Source organism: Pseudonaja textilis, chromosome 2 (assembly GCF_049901715.1).
Source record: "Pseudonaja textilis isolate UNSWEBS1 chromosome 2, rPseTex1.2, whole genome shotgun sequence".
Taxonomy (NCBI): Eukaryota; Metazoa; Chordata; class Lepidosauria; order Squamata; family Elapidae; genus Pseudonaja; species Pseudonaja textilis.
Window position 1 is genome coordinate 9,661,395 of NC_141991.1, and position 24,001 is coordinate 9,685,395.

At 41.4% G+C, this 24,001-nt stretch overlaps 2 protein-coding genes across 2 annotated transcripts in view; both read right to left on the bottom strand.

Annotated features, from left to right (window-relative positions):
* LOC113452183 (vomeronasal type-2 receptor 26-like) overlaps positions 1–18,982 on the bottom strand; it is a 193,539-nt gene extending 174,557 nt beyond the window's left edge. The window contains exons 1-3 of the mRNA XM_087927653.1: positions 18,551–18,982; positions 17,539–17,827; positions 13,230–14,024 (exon numbers count right to left, since the gene is read on the bottom strand). Coding sequence (XP_087783779.1) covers positions 13,230–14,024; positions 17,539–17,827; positions 18,551–18,771 — 1,305 coding nt within the window. The 5' untranslated portion in view covers positions 18,772–18,982. The remainder of the gene's footprint in view (positions 1–13,229; positions 14,025–17,538; positions 17,828–18,550) is intronic.
* Positions 9,291–12,608, bottom strand: LOC148126696 (vomeronasal type-2 receptor 26-like). Its single transcript, XM_087923060.1, has 2 exons — positions 12,460–12,608; positions 9,291–10,558 (listed from the first exon to the last, which is right to left on the bottom strand). Exon 2 carries the CDS (start codon positions 10,554–10,556, stop codon positions 9,648–9,650), a length of 909 nt encoding a protein of 302 aa, XP_087779186.1. The 5' UTR covers positions 10,557–10,558; positions 12,460–12,608; the 3' UTR covers positions 9,291–9,647.
* Positions 18,983–24,001: the final 5,019 nt, after the last annotated feature.

The window sequence follows — 24,001 nt, forward strand, 5'->3', positions numbered from 1 at the left end:
AGTACCTGGGCGATGGTTTTGTCCGTCTTGGATTTGGTGGCGATGTCGAGGGTGGTGACAGGAAGGTCGAGCTCGGTGACATCGAAGATGGCATGGACCGGGCCGGGTCTTCAGCTGGAGCTGGCAGGGGCAGCGGCTGAGGGCGTCTGCGTGGCTTAATGTTTTTCCTGGGCGGTGGATGAGCTTGTGCGAATAAGCCGCCAGGAACAAGGTCCACCTCGTCATTCTGGGAGACAACACTTGGGGAGTCTGCTTGTCTCCAGAAAGAAGACCCAGGAGAGGCTTGTGGTCCGTGATTAGCTCGAAGTTGTGGCCAAACAGGAATTCATGAAATTTCTTAACCGCGGCCACTGCGGTTAAAGCCTCCTTGTCGATTTGACTATAGTTACGCTCTGTCACTGAGAGCGTTCTGGAAAAGAAAGCGATTGGTGCCTCGGAGCCGTTGGGTAGTCTATGGCTTAATACGGCGCCAATCCCCAAAGGGGATGCGTCCGCGGCTAGTACCAATGGAAGATGTGGGTCAAATTGAATAAGGACCGCGTCTGATGTGAGCAGTGATTTGACTGCGTGAAAAGCGGTGTCTTCCTTGTGTCCCCAGTGCCAAGGTGATTTTTTATCTAAGAGCCTGTGTAAAGGCTCTGCTACTGATGCTTTGTGAGGTAGAAATGATGCATAAAAGTTCAATAATCCCAAAAAGGCTTGTAGCTCGGCTTTAGTGGTTGGTGTGGGTGCCTCATGAATTGCCTTGACCTTGGATTCTAGGGGGTGAATGCCTGAGGCGTCAATTCTATAGCCCAGAAAGTCCACCTGTCTTGTGGCAATGGCACATTTCTCCCTTTTTAATTTGAGGCCATGCTGTCTGAACCTGTCTAACACTGCTCTGACTCTCTGGAAGAGTTGGGGCCTGTCCCTGGCCGAGACCAATATGTCGTCGAAGTAGGGCACGACGCCAGGGAGGCCCTGTAGTATACGCTCCATGAGGGATTGGAAGATGCCGGGGCAACACTTATGCCAAACTGGAGACGCTTGCACCGGAAGGCACCCCTGTGGGTCACAATGGTCTGCAGTTCGGCTGTTTGGTTGTCAACAGGGAACTGTTGATACGCTTGTGACATGTCCAATTTGGCAAAAATGTTGCCAGGCTCAAAGGTATGCAATAAATGTTGAATGACCGGGACTGGGTACGCGCTAACTTGTAGAAAGCGGTTAATTGTTGTTTTGTAATCTGAACAAATTCTCAGGCTGCCATCCTTTTTAAGGGGTGTGACAATTGGCGTCTCCCATTTGGCGAAGTCTGTCGGCTCAATGACCCCTTGCTTTAATAATTTATCCAGCTCTGCGTCCAGTTTAGGCCGAATGGCGAATGGGACTCTACGCGGTTTCAGCCGGACTGGAACCGCTTGGGGTCAACTGCAAATGAGATGGGGGTACCATTATAACACCCTAACTCATTGCTGAATATGTCTGAGTAGTCAGTGAATAAGGAGTCAGTGTCAGAAGCTGAGACAGCATGGACTCCTGTTAACCCTAGGCCGAGGTAGGGGAACCAATCAAGCCCCAGAAGACTAGGGAGGTTGCCGTTAATTACCACTAGAGGCAGGTGGCCTTTGAAAGCTTTAAAATTAACAAGGAACTTGCCTTTGCCGAGTACTGGAATGTCCTTTCCTTGATAATCCCTCAAGGTGATCTGGCACTTCTGGAGCTGGTTTCTGGATAGTCTGGGCTGGATTTTCTTGAGGGTGCTCCAAGAGATGATTGAGAGCGCTGACCCTGTGTCAACCTCCATACGACAAGGTTTACCTTCTAATAAAATGGAGAGTGTTATTTTACTAATAGAGTGACAGGTGTGGTTAGCATGGTAGCAAGTGTGACAATTTAGTACTTGCCTTTGGGGCCCAGAATGGGAAAAGGAAGGAACCTTTTGTGCTGAGTTGTGCGCGGCCTGGCAGACTCTGGCGATGTGGCCTTTTTTGTGGCAATTGTTACAGATGGCACCCTTGAATTTGCACGAAGCTCTCGAGTGAGGTCCGCCACAGGATAGGCACAGGACGATGTGTTTGGGTGCGCTGTTGGTTTCTTGCCTGGCTCCTGCCTGTGGTTGTTTGGCATGGGTGAGACGGTGGATGTCTGTTTGATCGTTGGGATCATCTTCGTTGACTACCTCTTCTGAATGAACTGTGGCGCAGCTTTGTTTGGGAACGGGACCTTGAATTTCGGTGGCTGACTGGGTTGCCAGTTCTGCTGCCAAGGCTTCCTCGACGGCCTGGAAGAGGTTGAGGTCCTTCCTGGCGAGTAGTCGCCTTTGGAGGTGAAGGTCTTTGACCCCGCAGACGAGCTGGTCGAGGAGCATGTCATCTAGATAGTTCCCGAACCCGCAGTGGAGAGCTGCAGTCCTCAAGGCGGCCATATATTGGTTGACGGTTTCCTTTTCCGCTTGCTTCCTCATCCGGAAGGTGAAATGCCTCACGATTTGTGATGGTCTGGGGGAGTAATGATTGGTGAGAATCTCTAGCAATTCTGCCCAGGGGACATTCTTTAACTCACGTGGAGCAACGAGTGCTGTGGCGGTATCAAAAACGACGGCTCCGCAATAACTGAGGAAGAATGACTTTTTTCTGTGCTCCCCAGCATCAGCCAGACCAATAGCATCGATGTAGTGGTTAAAACGATTCTTGTATGACTCCCACTTTTCTTCATCCGGCTTGAATGGTGGAAAGGCTGGGTTGGAGTTCATGATGAGGACTTCTGCAAGTTATGCTGTTGTGAAATCTCTCTGGGACAACAAATGGCACTTTGTGCTCTTGTCAGGCTAGTGACTACAGCTCTGGAGAGGCTCCACAGAACCTCTCTGCTCTCTCTCTGGGCTAACAGTTGTGGCTAAGCTGCAACGGCTGTTGGCAGCGTTTTGAATTTCGCGCTCCTGGAGAGCGTAGGCGGTAATGGCTAGCCGCCTCTGATAGCGCTTCAAATTTCGCGCCTGCGTAAGCGTCAGTGACTCGGAATAACAGCACCGCGCTGTATTCCGGCAAGAAATCCAAACGACAGCCGTTTGAATTTCGCGCTCTTTTGTGTTGAGCGGCTGCGGCTCGCAGCGCTTCACTTTCCCCTGTAGCTTGCTAACCAAGCGGCTACAGACGCTTATTACTTTTGCTCTTGCTGACCGAGCTCTCCGGCGGCGCGGCTGTGGCTCAGCGGTTTTAGTGATTTCAGCTGTTGCGGATTGCCTCTGGTAGCCATCCCATCCTCGTCGCCAGTGTTGTAGTTGAGCAATGAGAGGCTAGACCAGGGCATGGATGCAACAAGACTTTATTGAAGCAATAAAGGACTGAACATGTTAGCCCTGCCTGGAGCAGGCTCACAGCGATCAGCGGCTGGCCGGACCCTGCAGCTGGCTTTTATAGCCGGCCGTCGAGGGAGGCCAGCCAATGAGGGGCAGCAAACGCCCCCGCAGCATGAACGGACCTGGGTGGGGACTTTGGCAAGTTCCAGGGACATAACAATGCACCTGTCAGAATCTGATTCAGAGGGTGAGGCCAAGCAGCTGACAGGGAGTGGGAGCGTGGCTCTGTTAGCTGTGGAAGAAACCGGGGAAGGCAAAGGCTGTCTGGGCAGAACAGGGGAGAGGTAAAGCAAGGGAACAGGAATTCGGAGGAAGACCCAGGCCCACCCACTCTTCATCTGAGGGCATGCAGGGAGGAACAGAGAAGGGAGCAATGTGAGTTGTGTGGCTTATGGGGGAGGAAAGGGCCCTGATTCCCTTCATTAGCTGCAGCTGTGAACACAATGTATAAAACAGGAAGCTGCGCACAGCAAGTTGTTGGGAGCAAATCATGAATTATCAGGTATTGTCGAGGCTTACTTGCATTCCTGGCATCTTCCCAACTGTGTTTTTCTGGGCTTTCAAGGCTGTAATTCCTTCTCCTGCCCTGTCAAGTTAATTACTGCAGTGTGGTTTGTTTGGATTTTTATTTACAGTTTGTATGTACTTTGTTTTCAGACATTTCCTCCTCTTAAAAGCTGTTCTTGGGAGAGTTTTTTCTCCAGTCAAAGGTAACCTGGACATTGGGGGCAAAGTTGGAAGTATTAAAGGGATTTTTCTTGCTTATTTGACTTTGTTGCCTTTGTGCCACATCCCAGGTCATCACAGAAGCTGACAGGATAGTTGATTGTGACAGCTTTAGTGGGTTATACTTGGTGACATTTGATCTGCTATTCAAAAGTTGTCCCACTGTATGGCCCACTCTCAGTGCCTGACTAATGAGATATTTGGTGGCTCTGGGTTCTAGTTGTTGCACTTGAATGCCTAACGAAGTTGCTTTCATTGGATCTGCTGATCCAGGTAAGGTCTCAGTCTGGGAATGGGCGAGTGGATGAAGCCTTGGATCACACTTCCATTCTTTGTTAATGCCGTAGTGTACTTTTGGTTAACAGAGAAGCTCCAGAAGATGCAACAGCTGAAAGGTGTCTGGATAACAACAAAGGAATATTATCATACGTGTGTAAGAGCCTGTATTGAGGATTAACTCACAATGATAAAGGTAGTGAAATAGCAATATTTTTTCACCCTCATGGTGTCTCGCTAATAGTCATGCCAAATCCATATTTAGGGTTGACCTGGTCTTTACTGGTTAGAGGGAACCCATCAGAACAACTGCTGGGTCTCTGGGAAGTTTATTTGGGATATGTGGAGGATAAAATGTCTTAGACAAAAAGGGTCCGTTTTAGGCTCAGCACTTTTCAACATCTTCATCAATTATTTTGACGAGGAGACAGATGGGGAACTCATCAAATTTGCAGAGGACACCAAACTGGAAGCAATATCCAACCCTCCAAAAGATAGGCTTAAGATACAGAAGCATCTTCACAGACTAGAACATTGGGTGCTATCTAACAAAATGAAATTCAATGGTGAAAAAAGTAAGTTCTATATTCAGACAAGAAAAAAAACCAAATGCACGGGTTTAGTATAGGTCGGGGTGTCAAACTCAAGGCCCAGGGACTGAATCCAACTCACAGGATACTTAGATCTGGCTCATGGGGCCACACTGGAAACAGTGAAGGACTGGTCCATGATGCCTTTGCCAGCAAAAACTGAGCTCAGGAAGGCTGCGAGCTGTTTTTGCTGGCAGAGGGTTACAGGAGGCCATCGGGAGCCCATTTTCTCTGGCAGAGCACTCAGGCCATCACAGGTACTCCCAACATAATGGACATTGAGCTGGCCACACCCACCCTGGCTGTGCCCACTCTGCCCCCCCGAGGTCAAACACAGCCCTGATGTGGCCCTCAATGAAATAGAATTTGACACCTCTGGTGTACGTCATACCTCTCTCAAGAGTAGTAACTGTGAGAGGGATCTTGGGGGACTCATGAACAATCATTTAAATATGAGCCAGCCATGGGCTGCAACTGCCAAAAAAGCCAACATAGTTCTAGGCTGCATTAACAGAAGGATAGAATCAAAATCACGTGAAGTGTTAATACCACTTCATAATGCCTTGGTAAGGCCACACTTGGAATACTGCATCCAGTTTTGGTCATCAAATTATTAAAAAGATGTAGAGATTTGGCAGAAAAGAGCAACACAGATAAGGGGACTAGAAGTTAAACTATATGAACAATGGTTGCAGGAATTGGTTGTGTTTACTTTAAAAAAAAGCAGGACTAGTGGAGATATGATAGCAGTATTCCAATATTTGAGTGCTGCCACAAAGAAGAGGGGGTCATTCTATTTTCCAAAGCACCAAAGGCAAGATAATAAGCAATGGGTAGTCAGCCAGTCCAAGAGACAAAAGGTCATGAGCAAAGCAGGAACGAGAGTTGATGACAAGTTGAAATGAAGAGGCACATAGCTGCCCATGTTGAAGCCAAAGGGTTGTCTCCAGAAAAGACTGAAAACAAAGGAGATGTATAAACCTGTCGCTAAGCAGCTGGTTGCAATTACTCGTGAATCACCCTTTGATAAGCAAGGAGCCTCTTTGACCAATGTTATTAAACTCACCTCTGTATGGCTGGAGAGTTGTTCCCTGTCATCTGACTGCTCCAGCTGAACAGGAGGTGCCTCCCCTGCCTGATTTCCAATACTTGCACACTCACTCCTTGGAGAATGACCAGAAGCTAGGTGGTAGAATAATGATCAGAAATACCTGTCAATCAGGCATGGGGACCTGGAGACTTTGCCTTCCTGTGTTGGGATTCCATGTAGTTAGACATTGGTTGAGATAGCTCCCTCTGATACTGGTGCTCTGAAATGTTGATGGTTCATTCCACCATTCACTGAGAAGATGTATTGTGCTATCTGGGGATGATTTCCTCTCAATCTCTATGCACCATTCACCATTTCAGTCAATGTTAAGATGTTCCTGGTTCTTCTGCCCATACCATGGCTGTACCATAACCTTAAAGCAAGAAGTCTTCAAACTTGGCAAGTTCAACACCCAGAATTCTTGAGCTAACATGGCTGGAGGAGGAATTCTGGGAGTTGAAGTCCACAAGTCTTAAAGATGTCAAGTTTGAAGACCCCCTGCCTTAAAGAAACATCACGTTTGTCAGAATGATAGTTTTGGTAATTTCTCTTCAATTATCCTATGTCTCAAAGGGGTTTTCAGCTTTCCTTACAAGATCTAGCGGAGGCAACCTCAAAGTAATTCCCTAGAAGTGGCCCTCTGGCTCCTAAATAAGTTTCCCACATAAACTCACACATCCTGGTGATTTCTGCATGGGCTGCTGATTAAGCATTGTTGCCACTGGACTTCATGACTAAGTTTGTGTGTTGTTTGTTCACCCTTTGTTAACACAATTCCACAGGTTTGTGTTTTTCAGGAAACCATTTTCTCAGCCTCATTGGTGCTTTAGAAAATGGCTGAGAACTTGTCTTTTTGTGAAATATACTGAAATATAAATGATGCCTAGACACAGGGGAAGAAAAATACCACCCTATAAAGCCTTAGTAAGACCACACCTAGAGTACTGCATCCAGTTTTGGTCACCACACTATAAAAAAGATGTTGAGACTCTAGAAAAAGTACAGAGAAGAGCAACCAGAATGATTAGGGAACTGAAGAATAAAACATATGAAGAATGGTTGCAGGAACTAGGCCTGGCTAGTCTAGTGAAGAGAAGGACCAGGGGAGACATGATATCAGTGTCCCAATATTTGAGGGGCTGTTCCAATATTTGAGAGGAAGGGGTCAAGCTATTTTCCAAAGTACCTGAAGGCCAGACAAGGAATAACGGATGGAAACTGAACAAGGAGAGATTCAACCTGGAAATGAGAAACTTTCTGACAGTGAGAACAATCAACCAATGGAACAGCTTCCCTTTGGAAGTTGTGGGAGCCTGGAGGCTTTCAAGAAGAAATTGGACTGCCATCTGTCAGAAATGGTGTAGGGTTTCCTGCTTGGGTGGGGGGTTGGACTAGATGACCTACAAGGTCCCTTCCAACTCTGATTTTCTGTTATCTGTTAAGATTAAGAGTGACTCTGACCAAACCCAGTTCTACGATCACATTCAGGCCCATTCACGCCAATATAAGAGGTAATACATTTCTCCTCCCTTATTGCATTGGCCAATTATCTGGTGTTGTTCTAGGTGATCAATTCTCTCCTGGATGGGAGGTGGTCCACGGAGGTTTTACAGTCATGTAAAAAACTAAGTACACTCTTTTTGAGTTTTATGGTTTTATGTATCAGGATGTAGTACAAGTGATCAGGTCCTTAGCAGTTCTTAAAAGTAGGTAAATACAGCCTCAGACAAACAGCAATACTGTAAGCTTTACAATTCAGCTGCCACATTTTTTTAAGACAGTTGGAGGAATTGAAAAGTTCAAGGTTATTATGTATGTTGTATTAAGAAATTCCAGTGGCAGTTAATTGTTTCTCATGATTTATGAAGTGTAGAAGTGGGAGGAGAGAAGGTGGATTCTGTGTAATGCGCGAAAATAATTTCACGTGGGAAATTGCCTTTGACATGCCAGATCTGTTTCTAAATAAATCAATTGGAGAGAAATGTCTCGGAGTGATTGATATCATGGATACTTTCTGGATGCCTTACAAATACATGACATATTACACTATGTCATCATTTATTTTACCCATTCACCCAGTGGTAGGATTCAAATTTTTTTATTACCAGTTCTGTGGGCGTGGCTTGGTGGGCGTGGCAGGGGAAGGGTACTGTAAAATCTCCAGTCAGAGGTGATATTTGCCAGTTCTCCGAACTACTCAAAATTTCCGCTATTGTTTCTTCAGAACTGGTCAGAATCTGCTGAATACCACCTTTGCACTCACCCCTCCAAGGCCAATTTCCACTTTGTTTTTCTGATACATCCAATCATTTCTCAGTTGAGCTCATAGCAGGATCAGGGGCAATTGAGAATTGGAAGGGAAGGGACCACATACATTCAACAACTCCCTCTAACCAAAATAGAATTTTAGAAACAGATTGTTGCCTTACACACACACCTAAACAGTGTCAGCAGAGAGGGACATAGGATCAATCTCACAACACTCATTCTATATACAGATGCCACAACTGTTGTCTCTGGTCACAAATAGAAGATTGTAAGATAATGAAATCCACTTCTGACCCCAGTTTCTTTGGAATCAAAAAAAGCACCACAAAAATGCAATAATCAAGGCTCACTGCACTTATTATTTATTCAGTGTACACTGGAGGAATTTCCCTCTCGAAAACAGTTGGAGGAAATCCTACAGACAGGCACTGATATTTATACATTTCAAGAAGGCAGAACAGATGATAATTATATACAGGCATATTTAATGGATCACCTAAGCACAAATGTTCATAATTAGAAAGCCTCAGATTACTTCTCCAGCAATGTACTGTTACTATCTTTAAAGAAAGATTTTTTTGTCTAAATAAAAAGAAACATATCAGTTGAATTGCCATTCCATGTTTGATAAAATATAATGAGAAAGGAGATGTCAAGGTTGCCTTATGCATTCCTTCTATCTAAGGGGGGATTCTACCAGTTCACACCTATTTGCTAGAACTGGTTGTGAACATTCTAAGCAATTTGGAGAACCAGTTGTTAGAAGAAATTACTGGCCTAATCCCATAAGGAAGGCAGGAAGGAAACATTCTGGTGTTGCTTACAGAAACTGCCTCTCCATTAACCCTTATTACATTCTTGGCAGGACTAGACTTCCTTGCTGGTACTTTGCTGGTGTGGAGTGACCATTCAAAGTTACAATGGCACTGAAAAAAGTGACTTATGACCATTTTTCACACTTATGACAGCATCCCCACAGTCATGAGAGGCCAGGCGAGGGGATGGTGCCTCGATGTGAGTGATATTGAGTTGGCCACACCCAGTCAATAACATGATCACCAAGCCATGCCCACCAACTAAGCCATGCCCACAGAACTGGTTGTTAACAAAATTGAATCCCACCCCTGCTTCTCTCTCTCTAATTTGTTAACACATTCCCACTCTTTCAAGAACTTGTTTTTCTCACAACACTATTTTGCAGCCCCCCTTTAACAAATTCATGGAAAATCAGTGGTGCCCTCAGGTACAGAGAAGATCTTCGGCCATTTTCTAGGTTTAGTCTGTTTATTTTTTTTGTTTATTTTCCCCCCTCTAGATCTTTGGGATACAATAAAAATTTAAATGGAAATTCCCTATCTCACATTTCTACATTTCTTCTGGTTGTAAGCTGCCCCTTTGTATTCAGATCTGGCCTCAGAATGATAATGTAGCACTTGGGGATGAAGATGCAGACCAGAAGACCAGCATTGGAGGACAAGATGGAGAAGACCTGAACAGCCACCATGTATTTCCCTTTGGTGCTCAGGTAGGTGGGAACAAATGTAACCCAGACACTGCAGAAGACCAGCATGCTGAAGGTGATCAGCTTGGCTTCATTGAAGGCTCCAGGCAGGTTCCTGGCCAGGAAAGCCACTGTGAAGCAGGTGGAAGCCAGGAAACCCAAATAGCTGAGGGTGATGTAGAACATGACAACAGAGCCTTCATTGCACTGAAGGATGATCTCTCCAGGCTGGGAGTGGAGGTCAGATTCAGGGAATGGAGGAGAAATTCCTAGCCAGATGGAGCAGATGGTAATTTGGATAGCAGAACAGGAAAGGATGATGGAGTTGGCCAAGCTCTTTCCCAACCATCTCTTCACTCTGTTTCCTGGTTTTGTGGCCAGGAAAACCAGCACTATCGTGATTGTTTTTGCCAAAAGAGAAGAAATAGCAACTGAGAAGATGATGCTGAAAACTGCTTGTCGGAGAAGGCAGGTGGCTTTTCCTGGTTGATCAAAGAAGAGAAAAGGAGACAAGAAGCAAAGCAAGAGGGAGACCAGGATGATGTAAGAGAGGTCCCGGTTGTTGGCTTTGACAATGGGAGTTTCTCGGTATTTAATGAATATGACTAAAACAAGGCTTGTGGTTAGGAACAAGAGTAAGGTAAAAGAGACTAGGATAATACTCAGATGTACTTCATAAGACAGGAAGGATATGACTTTGGGAATACATTGGACTCGATCCTCATTTGGAAATTTATCATCTGGACACTTGGTGCATTTTTCCATATCTGAGGAAATCAAATGCCAACATTTCTTTAATATTATGTTATTTTACTTTTTTACAGAATACCTTCACTGGAGGACAGCTGATACTGAGAGAAAGGAAAATAGTAAATAGTTCATAAATGTATAAAAACAATTTATTGAACATCAGCAGACACATTTCTTTACTATTCTGTCTTTTTTGATTTTCAAGAAATTGGTCTTGGGAGAAAGTCTGATGAAACAATTTCATAATTTAACAATTGCAAGAAAATTAAGAAGAATCTCATTTTATATATATATATATATATATATATACATACATACACACATAGACACATATACATACATACATACATATACATACATATATATATATATATATATATATATATATATATATATATATATATATATTTTTTTCTGAGGTTCTGCATGGTATTTGTATGTGGATCTTTGGTTATTTGGGTTTTCTCCGCGTAAGATTGGCAGTATCTAGGCAACGTTTCGATGAAGTCTCATTCATCATCTTCAGGCTTCTGTCTTCGGCTTTGTGCTTCTCAGAGTGAGAAGATACTGCCTAGATACTGCCAATCTTACGCAGGAGAAAACCCGAATAACCAAAGATCCACATATATATATATATATATATATATATATATATATATATATATATATATATATATATATATATATATATATATATATACATATACATACACATACACACATACATACATACATACAGCAGTGGTGGGATTCAAAAATTTTCACTATTGGTTCTGTGTGCGTGGCTTGGTGGGCATGGCATGGCCTGGCTTGGTGAGAGTGGCAGGGGAAGGTTACTGCAAAATCCTCCCCACCCCACTAACCTGCTCTCCAGCTCCGTTCTCCTGTGCAGGGCAACAAAAGAAGACCCAGCTGATCACTGGGACTTGGGAGGCAGAGAATAGAGGGGGGTAGGGCCAGTCAGAGGTGGCATTTGCCAGTTCTCCAAACTACTCAAAATTTCCACTGCCAGTTCTCCAGAACTGGTCAGAACCTGCTGAATACCACCTCTTATACACAGTATAGTTAAGGTCTATGAAGGAAGGAAATCCTAGGACTTGAAGAATTCCCTGTGTAATTTGCTGAATCTCGATAGGAAGCTACATTGTTGGAAGTAAATAATGAGTCAATTAATCTTTCAGATCCAGTTCAGAGGATTTGGTGAATATTCATTGGTAGAGAAAGCCAGTCCTGCAAACAATCTAGCTTATCTATACTTACATAAATAGTTAAATGGGTTTAACGAAGGGCACCAGAGGTAGTATTCAGCAGGTTCTGAGCAGTTCTGGAGAACCGGTAGTGGAAATTTTGAGTAGTTTGGAGAACCAGCAAATACCACCTCTGAATGGAGATTTTACAGTATCCTTCCCCTGCCACGCCCACTAAGCCATGCCCACAGAACTGGGAGCAAAAAAAAAGAATCCCACCACTGAAGGGCACCCATAAATATCCACACCATCTCATTGTGCAGCAGTGGCATCTTCTCAGTAATCCTCAAGGGGAGGCCATTGTAAAAAAAATCTTCTTCCAGAGAGTTGATGTAAGACCATTCCTCAAGTTTCAAAGAACTCAAATGTTCTCAGATAAACATGGAATGGGACATCCAAACCAAAAAAGCAGAAGAGATATTTTATCTGGCACTAGTAAAGCTTGCCAAATCTGCCACACACCCCTATTTCTTCCCGGTCCCTCCTTCAAGCTTGCTTTGTTCTTCTTCCATTGAGATATACAGTTGTGCAATTTAAAAATAAATTAGAAAATAGTGGAACTGCAATCTGCCTTTTAATTTGCACTTTCATAAACATGCTCTGGATAAATTCACTAGCATGAGGCCTGCCTCTCCCCACTCCTTTTTAAATTTTATTTTTTGGTCAACCACCTTCCTGAGTGGAGATGGTCCTTTCCGGACAAGGAACACAGTCATAGCAGCATACTGGCTCTCCTTCTCGAACCCGTTTGACAAATCCAGGATAACAATTTTCTCCACATTTGGATTCAGGCAGAGACTAAGCAGAAAAACAAGGAATGACAAAGAAACTGTGTCAAAACTAATCATCTATGGAAAATGGAGGCCAACATGAACATTAGCCAAGTAGTCTCTGGACTTCATATAATATTGACTGTTTCCTAGTATGATTGATTGCTTATTTTACCGTATGACTATCATTAATTGTTGTACCTTATGATTCTTGTCTCCTGATGAATGTATCTTTTCTTTTATGTATACTGAGAGTATTTACACCAAGACAAATTCCTCGTGTGTCCAGTCACACTTGGCCAAGAAAGTATTCTATTCTATTCTATTCTATTCTATTCTATTCTATTCTATTCTATTCTATTCTATTCTATTCTATTCTATATTAATACATAGTTACATAAAACAAATCAGGATTGCTCTCAGGTTTTCCTTCAAATTTATAAGGCAATTTTTTTAAAATGCATATATTATTTTTAAAGGTAACGGGATTTAATATTAAAATGCATCTGTCATGATGCTGTCTCTTTGGAAGATTATGTGTTGAGCAATTAGATTGACCAAATCTGTTGGCCTTTTCTAGCACAAGGAGGTTGAGATGGTTCTCTTACTTCCCCTTTGGATTCCTTCTCCAAAAGAATTTGATTTGATGCACCCTTGTTGGTACTCCATACCTGCCATGGTTGTAGCCTTGGTGCCCCAAATATATTTTTACTCTCCTTTCTTCTCCTCTGTGATACAGATAAATATGCTGCATTCAAGGCATGGGCCAGAGTCAAAATGAAACTGTAAATATAGGAGTCATTGGGCATCCAGATACTGTTCCTTTTCTTTTGGGTCTCCAGTGGTGATTTCTGGGTGCATCTTCTTCGTCCTTTGACAGAAAAGATGTGCTTGGAAAAAGAACAGCGAAAGGACTTATCTTCATATCTGCGTTCCAGAAAGAGACCTGGTTCAAAGCCATAATCTTTTCTCCTTTTTCTAACCTGTAAAGCAAAGTTCCAAATACTATGGACAAATCTGAGAATTTTACTATTTTTAACTGGGCAATCCACATAAGTTGCCATGATCCAGATTTTCCCTTCAACAGGTCCTGGCAAATGCCCAAGTGTTAAATGGAAAGGAAGAATTCTGTCCGAAAGGGAAACAAATTCTATGAAGTGAACATAGACATTGACTTGTCTCCACTTAGAGATGGCCTCCCTGATGGGTGCTGTATTTCCAGTTGTTGAGAATTGTTGAGATATAACAATACAAATTCCATTCCTGACAAGCGTAGGAGCCAATGTCCTCATGAAATGCTCTCCCTCCTCTGTGTCTGAAGCAAAGAGACCAATCAAGGTCCATTTGAAATGCAGGAGCACTTGGATAGTTCTTTGGTAGAAGAACCCTTTTTTGGGTAAAAGCTGATGATGAAAGGGGAATTGACTTTTTTCCTTCAGAGCTTCTGAACCAAATGCACAATTGATCTGAAAAAGCAATGAAAAATGCTATGTTACATGTGGGCTCACATCAAGTTCAAAATATTGGGTTTCAATACATTCAATTACTGTTGATTAGTTATCAGTCCATATCAAGATACAAAATATAACTCATGGGACCTTAATAAGACTGTACATAAATATAGAAGAAAAGAAATAGGTAGAAGAAAATATGATAAAGAATGCAAATCGTATTTCTGGATCACCTTTAAAATTTATTTTACAATACCCACATATGCAGATCTCAACTGAACTGATTTGTTCCAATAAAAGGCTCATGTTAAACTTAATTTTTGAATTCTGCCCAAACAGAAAATATGTTATTTTAATACAAGGAATGAATGAATGAATGAATGAATTTTTTTATTGGAAAAGTGTGATTAGACACACAAGGAATTTGTCTTGGTGAATATCTCTCAGTGTACATAAAAAGAAAAGATACATTCATCAAGAATCATAATGTACAACACTTAATATAGTCATAGGGTACAAATAAGCAATCAAATCATACTAGGAAACAGTCAATATAAATTGTAAGGATACAAGCAACAAAATTATAGTCATACAGTTACAAGTGGGAGGGGATGGGTGATAAGGAGTGGTGGGAAGATTAATAGTAATAGTAATGTAGACTTAGTAAATAGTTTGATAGTATTGAGGGAATTATTTGTTTAGCAGAGTAATGGTGTTCAGGAAAACTGTTCTTGTGTCTAGTTGTTCTGTTGTGCACTGCTCTATAGAGTCGTTTTGAGGGTAGGCGTTGAAACAGTTTGTGTCCAGGATGTGAAGGGTCTGTAAATATTTTCACAGCCCTCTTTTTGACTCATGCAATATGCCCATTAGGTTACCAATCTAATCTGAAGTTCAAGATACTGACCTCCCTTTTTTGCAGAATTCACATTCAACTAATATATATGTTACATATTCTAGCTCTGGAAGCTAGTTTCCATTGTAAGGGACTTGGTTAAATATTCTATTGTGTCCAGCTCCTCAAATTTTGCTTGAGTAAGTACTACCCTAAGATGTTTGGCATTTCTTCATTTAAAAACTTCGCAGTTTGGAAAGTTCTGTATATAGTGGCACATCCATTTCAAGGTGTCAATTTTACTGAGGATGGTTATATCTTTTTCTGCTTCAATATCCTGGATGCTTTGTGCAGAAAACTTTTAACTTCTTATCCAGTTGTATGAGAGATTAGATAGATAGATAGATAGATAGATAGATAGATAGATAGATAGATATAGATTAGATATAGATATAGTTTGTCAGTTGTATAAATCAAAGTATCTTTAATTGAATGATTGCCTGCTCTAAAATGCAGAACTTTGGGAGTTTGATAGGTTCCTTGGCTTCCACAGCTATATTTTATTTATTTATTATTAATTAATTTTATGTTGCCCACCCCATTGATAAAGCCATTATTTAGACAAAGAAGAAATTATATAAATTCCCAGTTCAATTCTTAGGACAACAGCTGACATCCCTGTATCTACTTCCAAGATACTTCTCAGATTATGTGATTAGGTTTGTTCTAGTACTGATATATTTAAGTCCTAACTCTCAGTTTGAAATAAGAGTATGGGGTTAACCTTAACATTATATAAATTAATGAATGGGGTTGAGGAAGTTGGGTAACTGATTTTTTTTAAATGGAAGCAGTAAATTTCCTCATGAGGGAGCCAAGATCTAGTCTCAGAAAAATAGGTAAGGAAAGGTGTTACTATGTTTGTTCATCAATGGCTATGATTTCTTTTTTGAAAACTTTGACTATGATTTGGTAGTAATAGATAAGTACTATGATAGAATGTGAAGTCTTCTTCACAGACAACACAACCAAAATTGTGTGTATGATACAAATATATTAGAGTTAGCCTGTGGTAAGATGGGCGGACAATAAATTTAATTAATTAATAAAACATTGTCAGTCTACAATAAGGTGTTACGATGGGGACAGGGGTGGGATTCTACTGGTTCTCACCTATTTGCTAGAACCTGTTGTTAACTTTCTAAGCAGTTTCGAGAACTGGAAGAAAACTCGTTTTGTTTTTTTCCACCCTTATTACATTCTTGGTAGTATGCCTAAACACTGTATCCAAAGGAGGTATTTTTTTGTTCTTTTCTGGTACTTTCTTAAAAGTTTTACTTTAAGAAGCAGTATACCTAAACACTGTATCCCAAGGAGTTTTTTTTTTACTTTACTTTTACTTTTTTTTACTTTTACTTTTTTTTGGTACTTTCTTTTAAGCTTTTTACACTGCTGTTGGGAGGAAATACTCCCCTGGAAATATTTCCAGCAGCATGCAGCAATCAGCACTTTGAAGAAATAATTGAATAATGAAGCAGAGCTGCTGGAAAGAAGCTTTTAATAACAAGGAACCAAGATGAGTGATATTCAGCAAGTCTTCTTGGCTAGTTAGAAAGATTGACATTCAAATGTGTTTACGTAAGTTTTGGTCTAAAAGTTTTGGTTTTTGGTGAAGTTTAATTCTGTGCTTGGTGATGTTTAATCCTGTGTTTATTGATGGGATAATTTTCCCTATTCAGCTTTGTTTGGCAGGAAAAAGGTTAATCTCTGTTCTTGAAAAGAAACCAGGTTGAGAAATCTGACTAGTTCCTGTGTCTATTTGTTCTTGTAATTGGTTTAACAAGCAACAACTATTGTGATTTAATTATTTGTATTGTGTTTGAATTTTTTCCTGTCACAGTTTCTTTTTCTATCTGGGGTCTTCCTTCACTGCTTTAGTGGTATGTGGCACTGTCCTTTTGGGGTGTACTTACAAAAAACAGGATGCAAGCTTGGCATTGATTTTTTTTACTGACTTTCTATGGGGCATGTGACCTTTCCTTAAATCTGGGTGATTTCCTTAGGATATCTTGTGAGGTGAGTGAGACCAGCTGGTATTTTTAAGTGGTGCAAATGAATCTAAGGACTGCTTCTCCTGGGTGTGCTCTTTCTGGAAAGCTTAAATGACTTCTTTGCTAAAGGGTTACACTTTATGAGCAAGAGTTGGCTACTGATAGTTATCATTGCATTTTAACTATTTTAATTCCTCAAGGTGCTCTGGCACTCTGCCTGACTTGTAACTCTGGCTTGCAGGTATTTGTAATCTAATGATTGGTATTTAGGGCAGCTTTTTGCAAGCAAAGAAGCTTTTTTGTATTTTTTGTACAGGTAAACTTTGACTTACAACAGTTCATTTAGTGACCATTCAAAGTTACAACAGCACTGAAAAAAGTGACTTATGACAATTTCCACACTTACTTATCACCTTCAAAAGTATGCATTAGAAGCCCCCAAAACAATGGGGATGGTTTCATGAGAGAAAATTGCTTATTTGATTTTTGTCCCCTCTCCACTGTGAGTCCTAATCCTTAGGCATGACATCTACAATAGCCATTGTGAAAGCAGCTCCTGAATTTCATACAGAAAATTTGGTTGGATCTGTCACTTAGCCACCCCTACCAAACAAAACTTACCAGATAGAACAACATACAAACAAACCTGAGAGACTTTGTAGGTGCCTATTAATGTTGACATCTGGCTGGAGATATCCCTCTTAGCTCCATCAAGAAGAGCCAAAAGATTGTCCTTCCTTCCACAGCTGTAGTTGGGAACATTGGCTTCTCCAGTAGAGAGCATGTCCAGCAAGGCATCTGAAGTACCAATTGTGCTCAAATAGTTGTCATGAACATTGTAGCCAAGTGTGAGATTGTGCAGGACCCTCTGATTCTTGTTGACCACTTGAATAGCGAAAATGAAGTGCAGTATTCTTGACTTATCAACAGATAAACTAGTGTAAAAATGTTCATGTTACTCACACCATCATTAACAGCAACAATACTTTTAAAAAAATACAATCCTATTTATCTCCACACACAAACTCTTAATCCAAGACTGATTTTAAACCAAAGGCCAATGATGGTTACCCATCACCATTAAGTTGGTATTAGTGTTAAGAAGATGGACTGGAGGCTTAATAGTCACAAATATATCATCATTTGTAGTGGCTGTCATTTTAATTTCTTATTGCTATTTCTCCAAGAAAAAGAATTTTTAAAAAATTAATCATTAAAGGCAAACTATCATAAAAGGAGCAGAATGTTCCATAAGTGAATCAGAAAAGCAATTGTAGAAACAAATCACGCTCTGTTTCTCTAACTACCAGGCACTGGATATCAAAGAGTAGTTCTTTAAATATGGAAATGGGCTGGGCATGTGCAATTAGAACCTATTCAATCACTACTTTGAACAAAAGCTAGTTTTCAAGTGATGATTGGAAAGGATTGGATTGGATTGTCAAAGAAAATAACTTCTTTCAGGTATTTATTTCTTCTCCATCTTTGGATTTGAGTCTCTTCCACAAAATAAGACAAAGGAAACTCGTGGAAATCAAAACAATACAAAAAATTAGAGAGAGATCCTGCAATATAGGAGTGCATGAAATAAGAAGAAAAGAATGAGAGTTAGATGGGAAAATGAAGGGAGTGCAATTCCTTCACACTGAATTACTTACAAGCGAGACTGTCTATAAGGAGCCATTTTGAAAAGCAAAGTTATATGTGGTGTTTTTGTTGCAGTTGTGACTACACCAATGAGATGGTCTCCTGGCCTGTAATAGCTCCAAGGTATTTTTCCCCCATGGTGATGATCCAAAGTCAGAGAGCACTTCAGTCTAAGGTTCCCAGAGATTGTCAGGGATGCCATCAGCATCAGAAGCAAAAGCAGGAGGTCCATAATTCATAGGGCTGAATCAATCCCCTTCCCATTTCTAAACAGTAATAAGAATAATTCAAAGCACTTTCACTAAATGGAATATCCAGTGACTTTCCTGATTCAGACAGGCACAAAACTGAGTTTCACCTGGAAAGGAAAGAAAGTACATTCAAGAGCAGTGTCCCTGTCAGTCCTAAATGTTGTGCAAAACACTCAGCATGGTTAGAGGCATTTATTCCTTTTCTGTTGCAAGATCCCTTTTATGCTCCTTCAATCTGATCTTTACATCAAAGGCAGTCATTGGAGAATTAGCAGAAGAGGTTCTCAGGCCAGGATGGTGATAATTATAGTAAGAAGCAACTTCTCCTCTGGGGGTCTTGAAGTTCTTCCTGGGCTCCATGCGCAGAGGGATAGATGGAGAAAAGCATGCAAGTGAAAAACTACAGTTTTTTTTCCTTGCATACTTTTTGTACATATCCATATAGAATAAATTCACCCAGCTCTTCTTTGTGCAAATGAAAGCTGTTACTTTTTCAAGCCTCTTCTTGAGTCTCACTATGTTTGGCATCTTGGGGACTCAGGTAACCTCTGGGACCTTATAGATCCTACAACATTATCCTAGGACAGGGGTCTTCAAGCTTGACAGCTGTGATGACCCAGGATGGGATACAAAAGCAACGAAGTCACAAAAACAGGTGATTCATTCATTCAACTTGGTTTCAATGGTCCAATTATCATTGACTGGAAAAAAAAACTCCCTCACAAACAGTTATGAAAAGGAAGAAATGCCATTCAAACTCAAACTACATATAAATTTTATAAATAGAAAAAAACAACACAAACCACACTGAAGCAATTAATGAGACAAGGCAGGATAAGGGCTTGAAAATGTCCACAGATATCAAAATGCACACACTGGGAAGGACGCAGCACTGGGCCATGTACAGTTTGTCCTTTTACACAGTCCTTACAGCTGCAGCCCATGAAGGGGATCAGGGAGATTTCCTCCCCCATAGACCATGCCATTCACATTTCTCCCTTATCTACTCCTCCCTTCCTGCCCTAGGATGAAGAGGGGATGGGCCAGGGTCTTCCTCTGAATGCCCAGCTGGCCTGTGCCCTTCCCCAGTTTCCTCCACAACCTCCAGAGCTACACTCCCACTCCCTGTTGGCTGTTCCTCCTCTCCCTCTGAGTCAGATTCTAACAGGGGCATGACAACAGCTTTAAGACTTGTGGACTTCAACTCCCAGAATTCTTCCTCCACTCATGTTAGCTGAGGAATTCTGGGAGTTGAAGTCCACAAGTCTTAAACTTCCCAAGTTTGAAGACCATTGTCCTAGTACATGTATATTTACCTTCATTTGCAGAGTTTACTTGACGTGGTTACTTTCATAGAGCATTTTTTTTATTGCCCTGAGAAAGCATTTGAACTCAGTGTGCCTTTTGGGATTTCAGGGTCCAGAAAGAGAGGAAAACATGGCTTTGCAAGATTTAACTTTGGTAAGTTGATGGTAGTGACATTAGGGATTGGGGGTGGTGGTGGTGGAGTTGTGTGATGAATTGTGTCAGTGGAATGACGAACTTGTAATGTCTGGTGGAGACTCTAATATTAATTAATTTGCTAGTATTTGCCAATTTCATTTACCCAATGATGTGCTTTGTCAGTTTCAGCTTAGCTGTTAACATTTGTACAAAGTCAACACAGAGCTTCAAGCTTTAATCAGAACAGAGCAACCAACTTTGCTTCCTGCAAAGATTTATCTACCTTTGCACCTCCTTTATACCTTAGGGGAGGGGCAATCACCTCCCGAGTTGCCCCTGTTGTCTTAACTGTTCTTGCCTTCTAGCAGCTCTATACAAATGCTCACTGGGAACAGGCTCCCCTTGTTCCTCTGCCTTGCTGCTGCCAGACTCTGGAGGCTCTGGAGTCAACACACAACTCCCAGAAGGTCCTGGCCTCATCTCTGCATTGGAAACAGGACCCTCATCCAAATCCTCCCGACTCCCAGACTGCTCCCTGTTCTTCCCCACTGTCCAGTTCCACTGCCATCTGAACAGGCTGCCAGTGAACCACAACAATCCCTGATATAGCAGTCCCCAACACCAAGGTGGGAGGATGAGCTTGCCCAGTGGTTTCTGTTAATATTGAAAAGCATAGAAGAGAAGATACCACCCAGAAGGACATCAGAAATCTTTCACCTGGGGTTTGAATTTTCATCCTCCAGTGGTAATTTCTGGACATGTCCCAGTAAGAAGAGCCAAAACCACTGAAGAATAATGTCCCCATTGATGTGTCTGATTTTTCATCAATATACTTTTTTTTCCAGCTATCCCTCTGCACATGCAGCTCCAAAGAAGATGAGGATTCCCAGAGGCGAAGTTGCTTCTCACTGTAATTATCTTCCTTGGGACCTCTTCTGCTACTTCTTCAGTGATGTAAGCATCAGACTGAAACAAAATGGAAGGAATCTTGCATTGGAGAAGTATAAAACCCATTACACTTGCTGAGTGTTTTACATAAGATTTAGAACAGGGTAAGGCTATGCTGTTGAATGTATCTTTGTCTCCTTTTCATGGAAAGCTCGTTTTGTCTCCTTTCCATGGGAAGCTCAGAAAAGCCACTGGCATTTCCATCTGCAGAAAGTACACTGAATTCTTCTAACTCTACTTGTTATTTAGAAATAGAGAGTTGGCTGATTGAACACAAGCAGGAATGGATTTCCTGCTTCTGCTTATGATACTGCTGCTTACGTTAACACAGAGAAACACTGGGAGGCTCAGCACCAAATGTCCCCTGACTTTGAAGCACCAAGACAGAGGAAATCCATGGAACTATTACAGGCCAGGAGACCATCTCATTAGTGTGGTTGAAAAGGCAACAAACCTTCATTTGAGCCATTACAGTTCAATAGGGCTCGTTATATTTCTTCTCCATAAGTCTTTCAGTGCAATGGAGTTGCATTTCCTCCATTTGCATTTCTCTAATACTCTTCTTCCTTCTTTCTTATTTCAGTTATCCCTAAATTGTAGCATACATGTAAGTTCTTGAATCATTCTGATTTATCCTCTTTTGCCTTATCTTGTGTTAGACTAAAGTGGAAGGATAACACTGAACATTTGAACAGTGGGCCCTGTCTAACAGAATGAAATTCAATGTAGAGAAAAGTAAAGTCCTACACTTAGGCAAGAAAAACCAAAAGCACACAGGTAGATTGGGTGAAACCAGGCTCAATAGCAGTAACGGTGAGAGGGAGTCTTAGTGGACAACCGGCTAAATATGAGCCAGCAGTGTGCAGCAGCAACCAAAAAAGCCAATGCAATCCTAAGTTGAATTAACAGAGGGATACAATTGAGATCAAGGGAGGTACTAATACCCCACTCTATAAAGCCTTAGTAAGACTACACCTAGAGTAGTGCATCCAGTTTTGGTCACCACACTATAAAAAAGATGTTGAGACTCGAGAAAAAGCATGGAGAAGAGCAACCAGGATGATTAGGGGAGAGGAGACTAAAACATATGAACAGTTACGGGAACTGGGCCTGGCTAGTCTAGTGAAGAGAAGGACCAGGGGAGACAGGATAGCAGTCTTCCAATATTTGAGGGGAAGAGAGGAAGAGGTCAAGCTATTTTCTAAGGCACCTGAAGGCCAAACAGGAATAATGGACGGAAACTGAGCAAGAAGAGATTCATCCTGGAAATAAGGAGAAATTTTCTGACAGTGAGAACAATCAACCAATGGAACAGCTTTGCTTTTAGAAGTTGTGGGAGGATCATCACTTGAGACTTTCAAGAAGAGATTGAACTGCCATCTGTCAGAAATGGTGTAGGGTCTCCTGCTTGGGCAGGGGGTAGACTAGATGACCTACAAGATCCCTTCCAACTCTGATTATCTGTTACCTGGAAATAAATAAATAAATAAATAAATGAATAAATAAAATTCAAGTGAGTGGGAACTATGAAACATATAAGGGTGTCAAAACTGTTAATTTTGAAACAATGCATACATTTTAAAATAAATTGCAGTATGTAGGATATTATGAGTAACATTGTAGAATTTTAAACTGATCCATTTGAGGGACACCATGGGGTCATACAGCCTAACATTCTCTCTGCAGGAGTCCCAATTAATGTGTCCCTGAACATACAACATAGAATAAGAGAGTTGGAAGGAACCTCAGAAGTCTTCTAATACAATCCATGCTCAAGCAGAACACAAATGATTGTCCAGTCTCTTTTTCAACCCCTTCAGTGATAGAGCACCCACAACTTCTGAAGGCAATCTATTCTACTGATTGATCTTCTCACTGTTACTAAATTTCTCTTTAGTTCTTGGTTGCTTCCCTCCTTGGTTAGTTTCCAACCATTGTTTCTTGTCTTGCCTTTTGATGCTCTGGATGCCTTCTCAGTTCTTGCATTAAGATAAGCAATGAAGGGGAGACTGATCTTTTCTGGTTCACTGACCCAGCTCTAAAAGTTCTATTCCTTTTAGGATTTTTCTTCTCATTCATTCACAATCTCTTCTATTGTAAATCAGTATTTTTGCATTTGTGACACTCTGGAATAAAAGTACACAGATCTTAAGTCTCTGTGTAACATGTTTTAATCACTGTAAGGAAGAACCCTGGTGGCACAGTGGTTAGAATGCACTATTGCATGCTAATTCTTCTGACTGCCAACAGTTCGATTATGACTGGCTCAAGGTTGACTCTGACTTCCATCCTTCTGAGGTCAGTAAAATGAGGACCCAGCAGGGGTGGTATTCAGCAGGTACTGACCAGTTCTGACCAGTTCTGGAAAATAAGTATTTTGAGTAGTTCAGAGAACCAGGAAATACCACCTCTGACTGACCCCGCCCAAATCTATTCTCTGCCTCCTGAGTCCCAGCTGATTGGCTGGATCTTCTTTTGTTGCCCTGCACAGAAGAATGGAGCTGGTTAGCCATCAATGCCCTGGTCTCTCTCTTACATTCCATTCAGATTATTTTCAGACCATTTTAGTAAATATTTAAGAAATAGTATGAGCAAACATACAAATGTGTTGTTAGGAGATTTGTACTATAAGACTTGTAAGAGTCTCTTAATGTACCTTTTTACAATAATGTAGAATTAGCTTGTGTGGTTGTTTCCCATCTGGTTTACTTGGGAGAATATCAGTCTGGCAACTTTCTTTTTGATAACTCCATGCTTTCTTTTTCCTCCCAAGACATTTATGAATAATCTCATTATTTGTTTCTTTATTCAATTCATTTC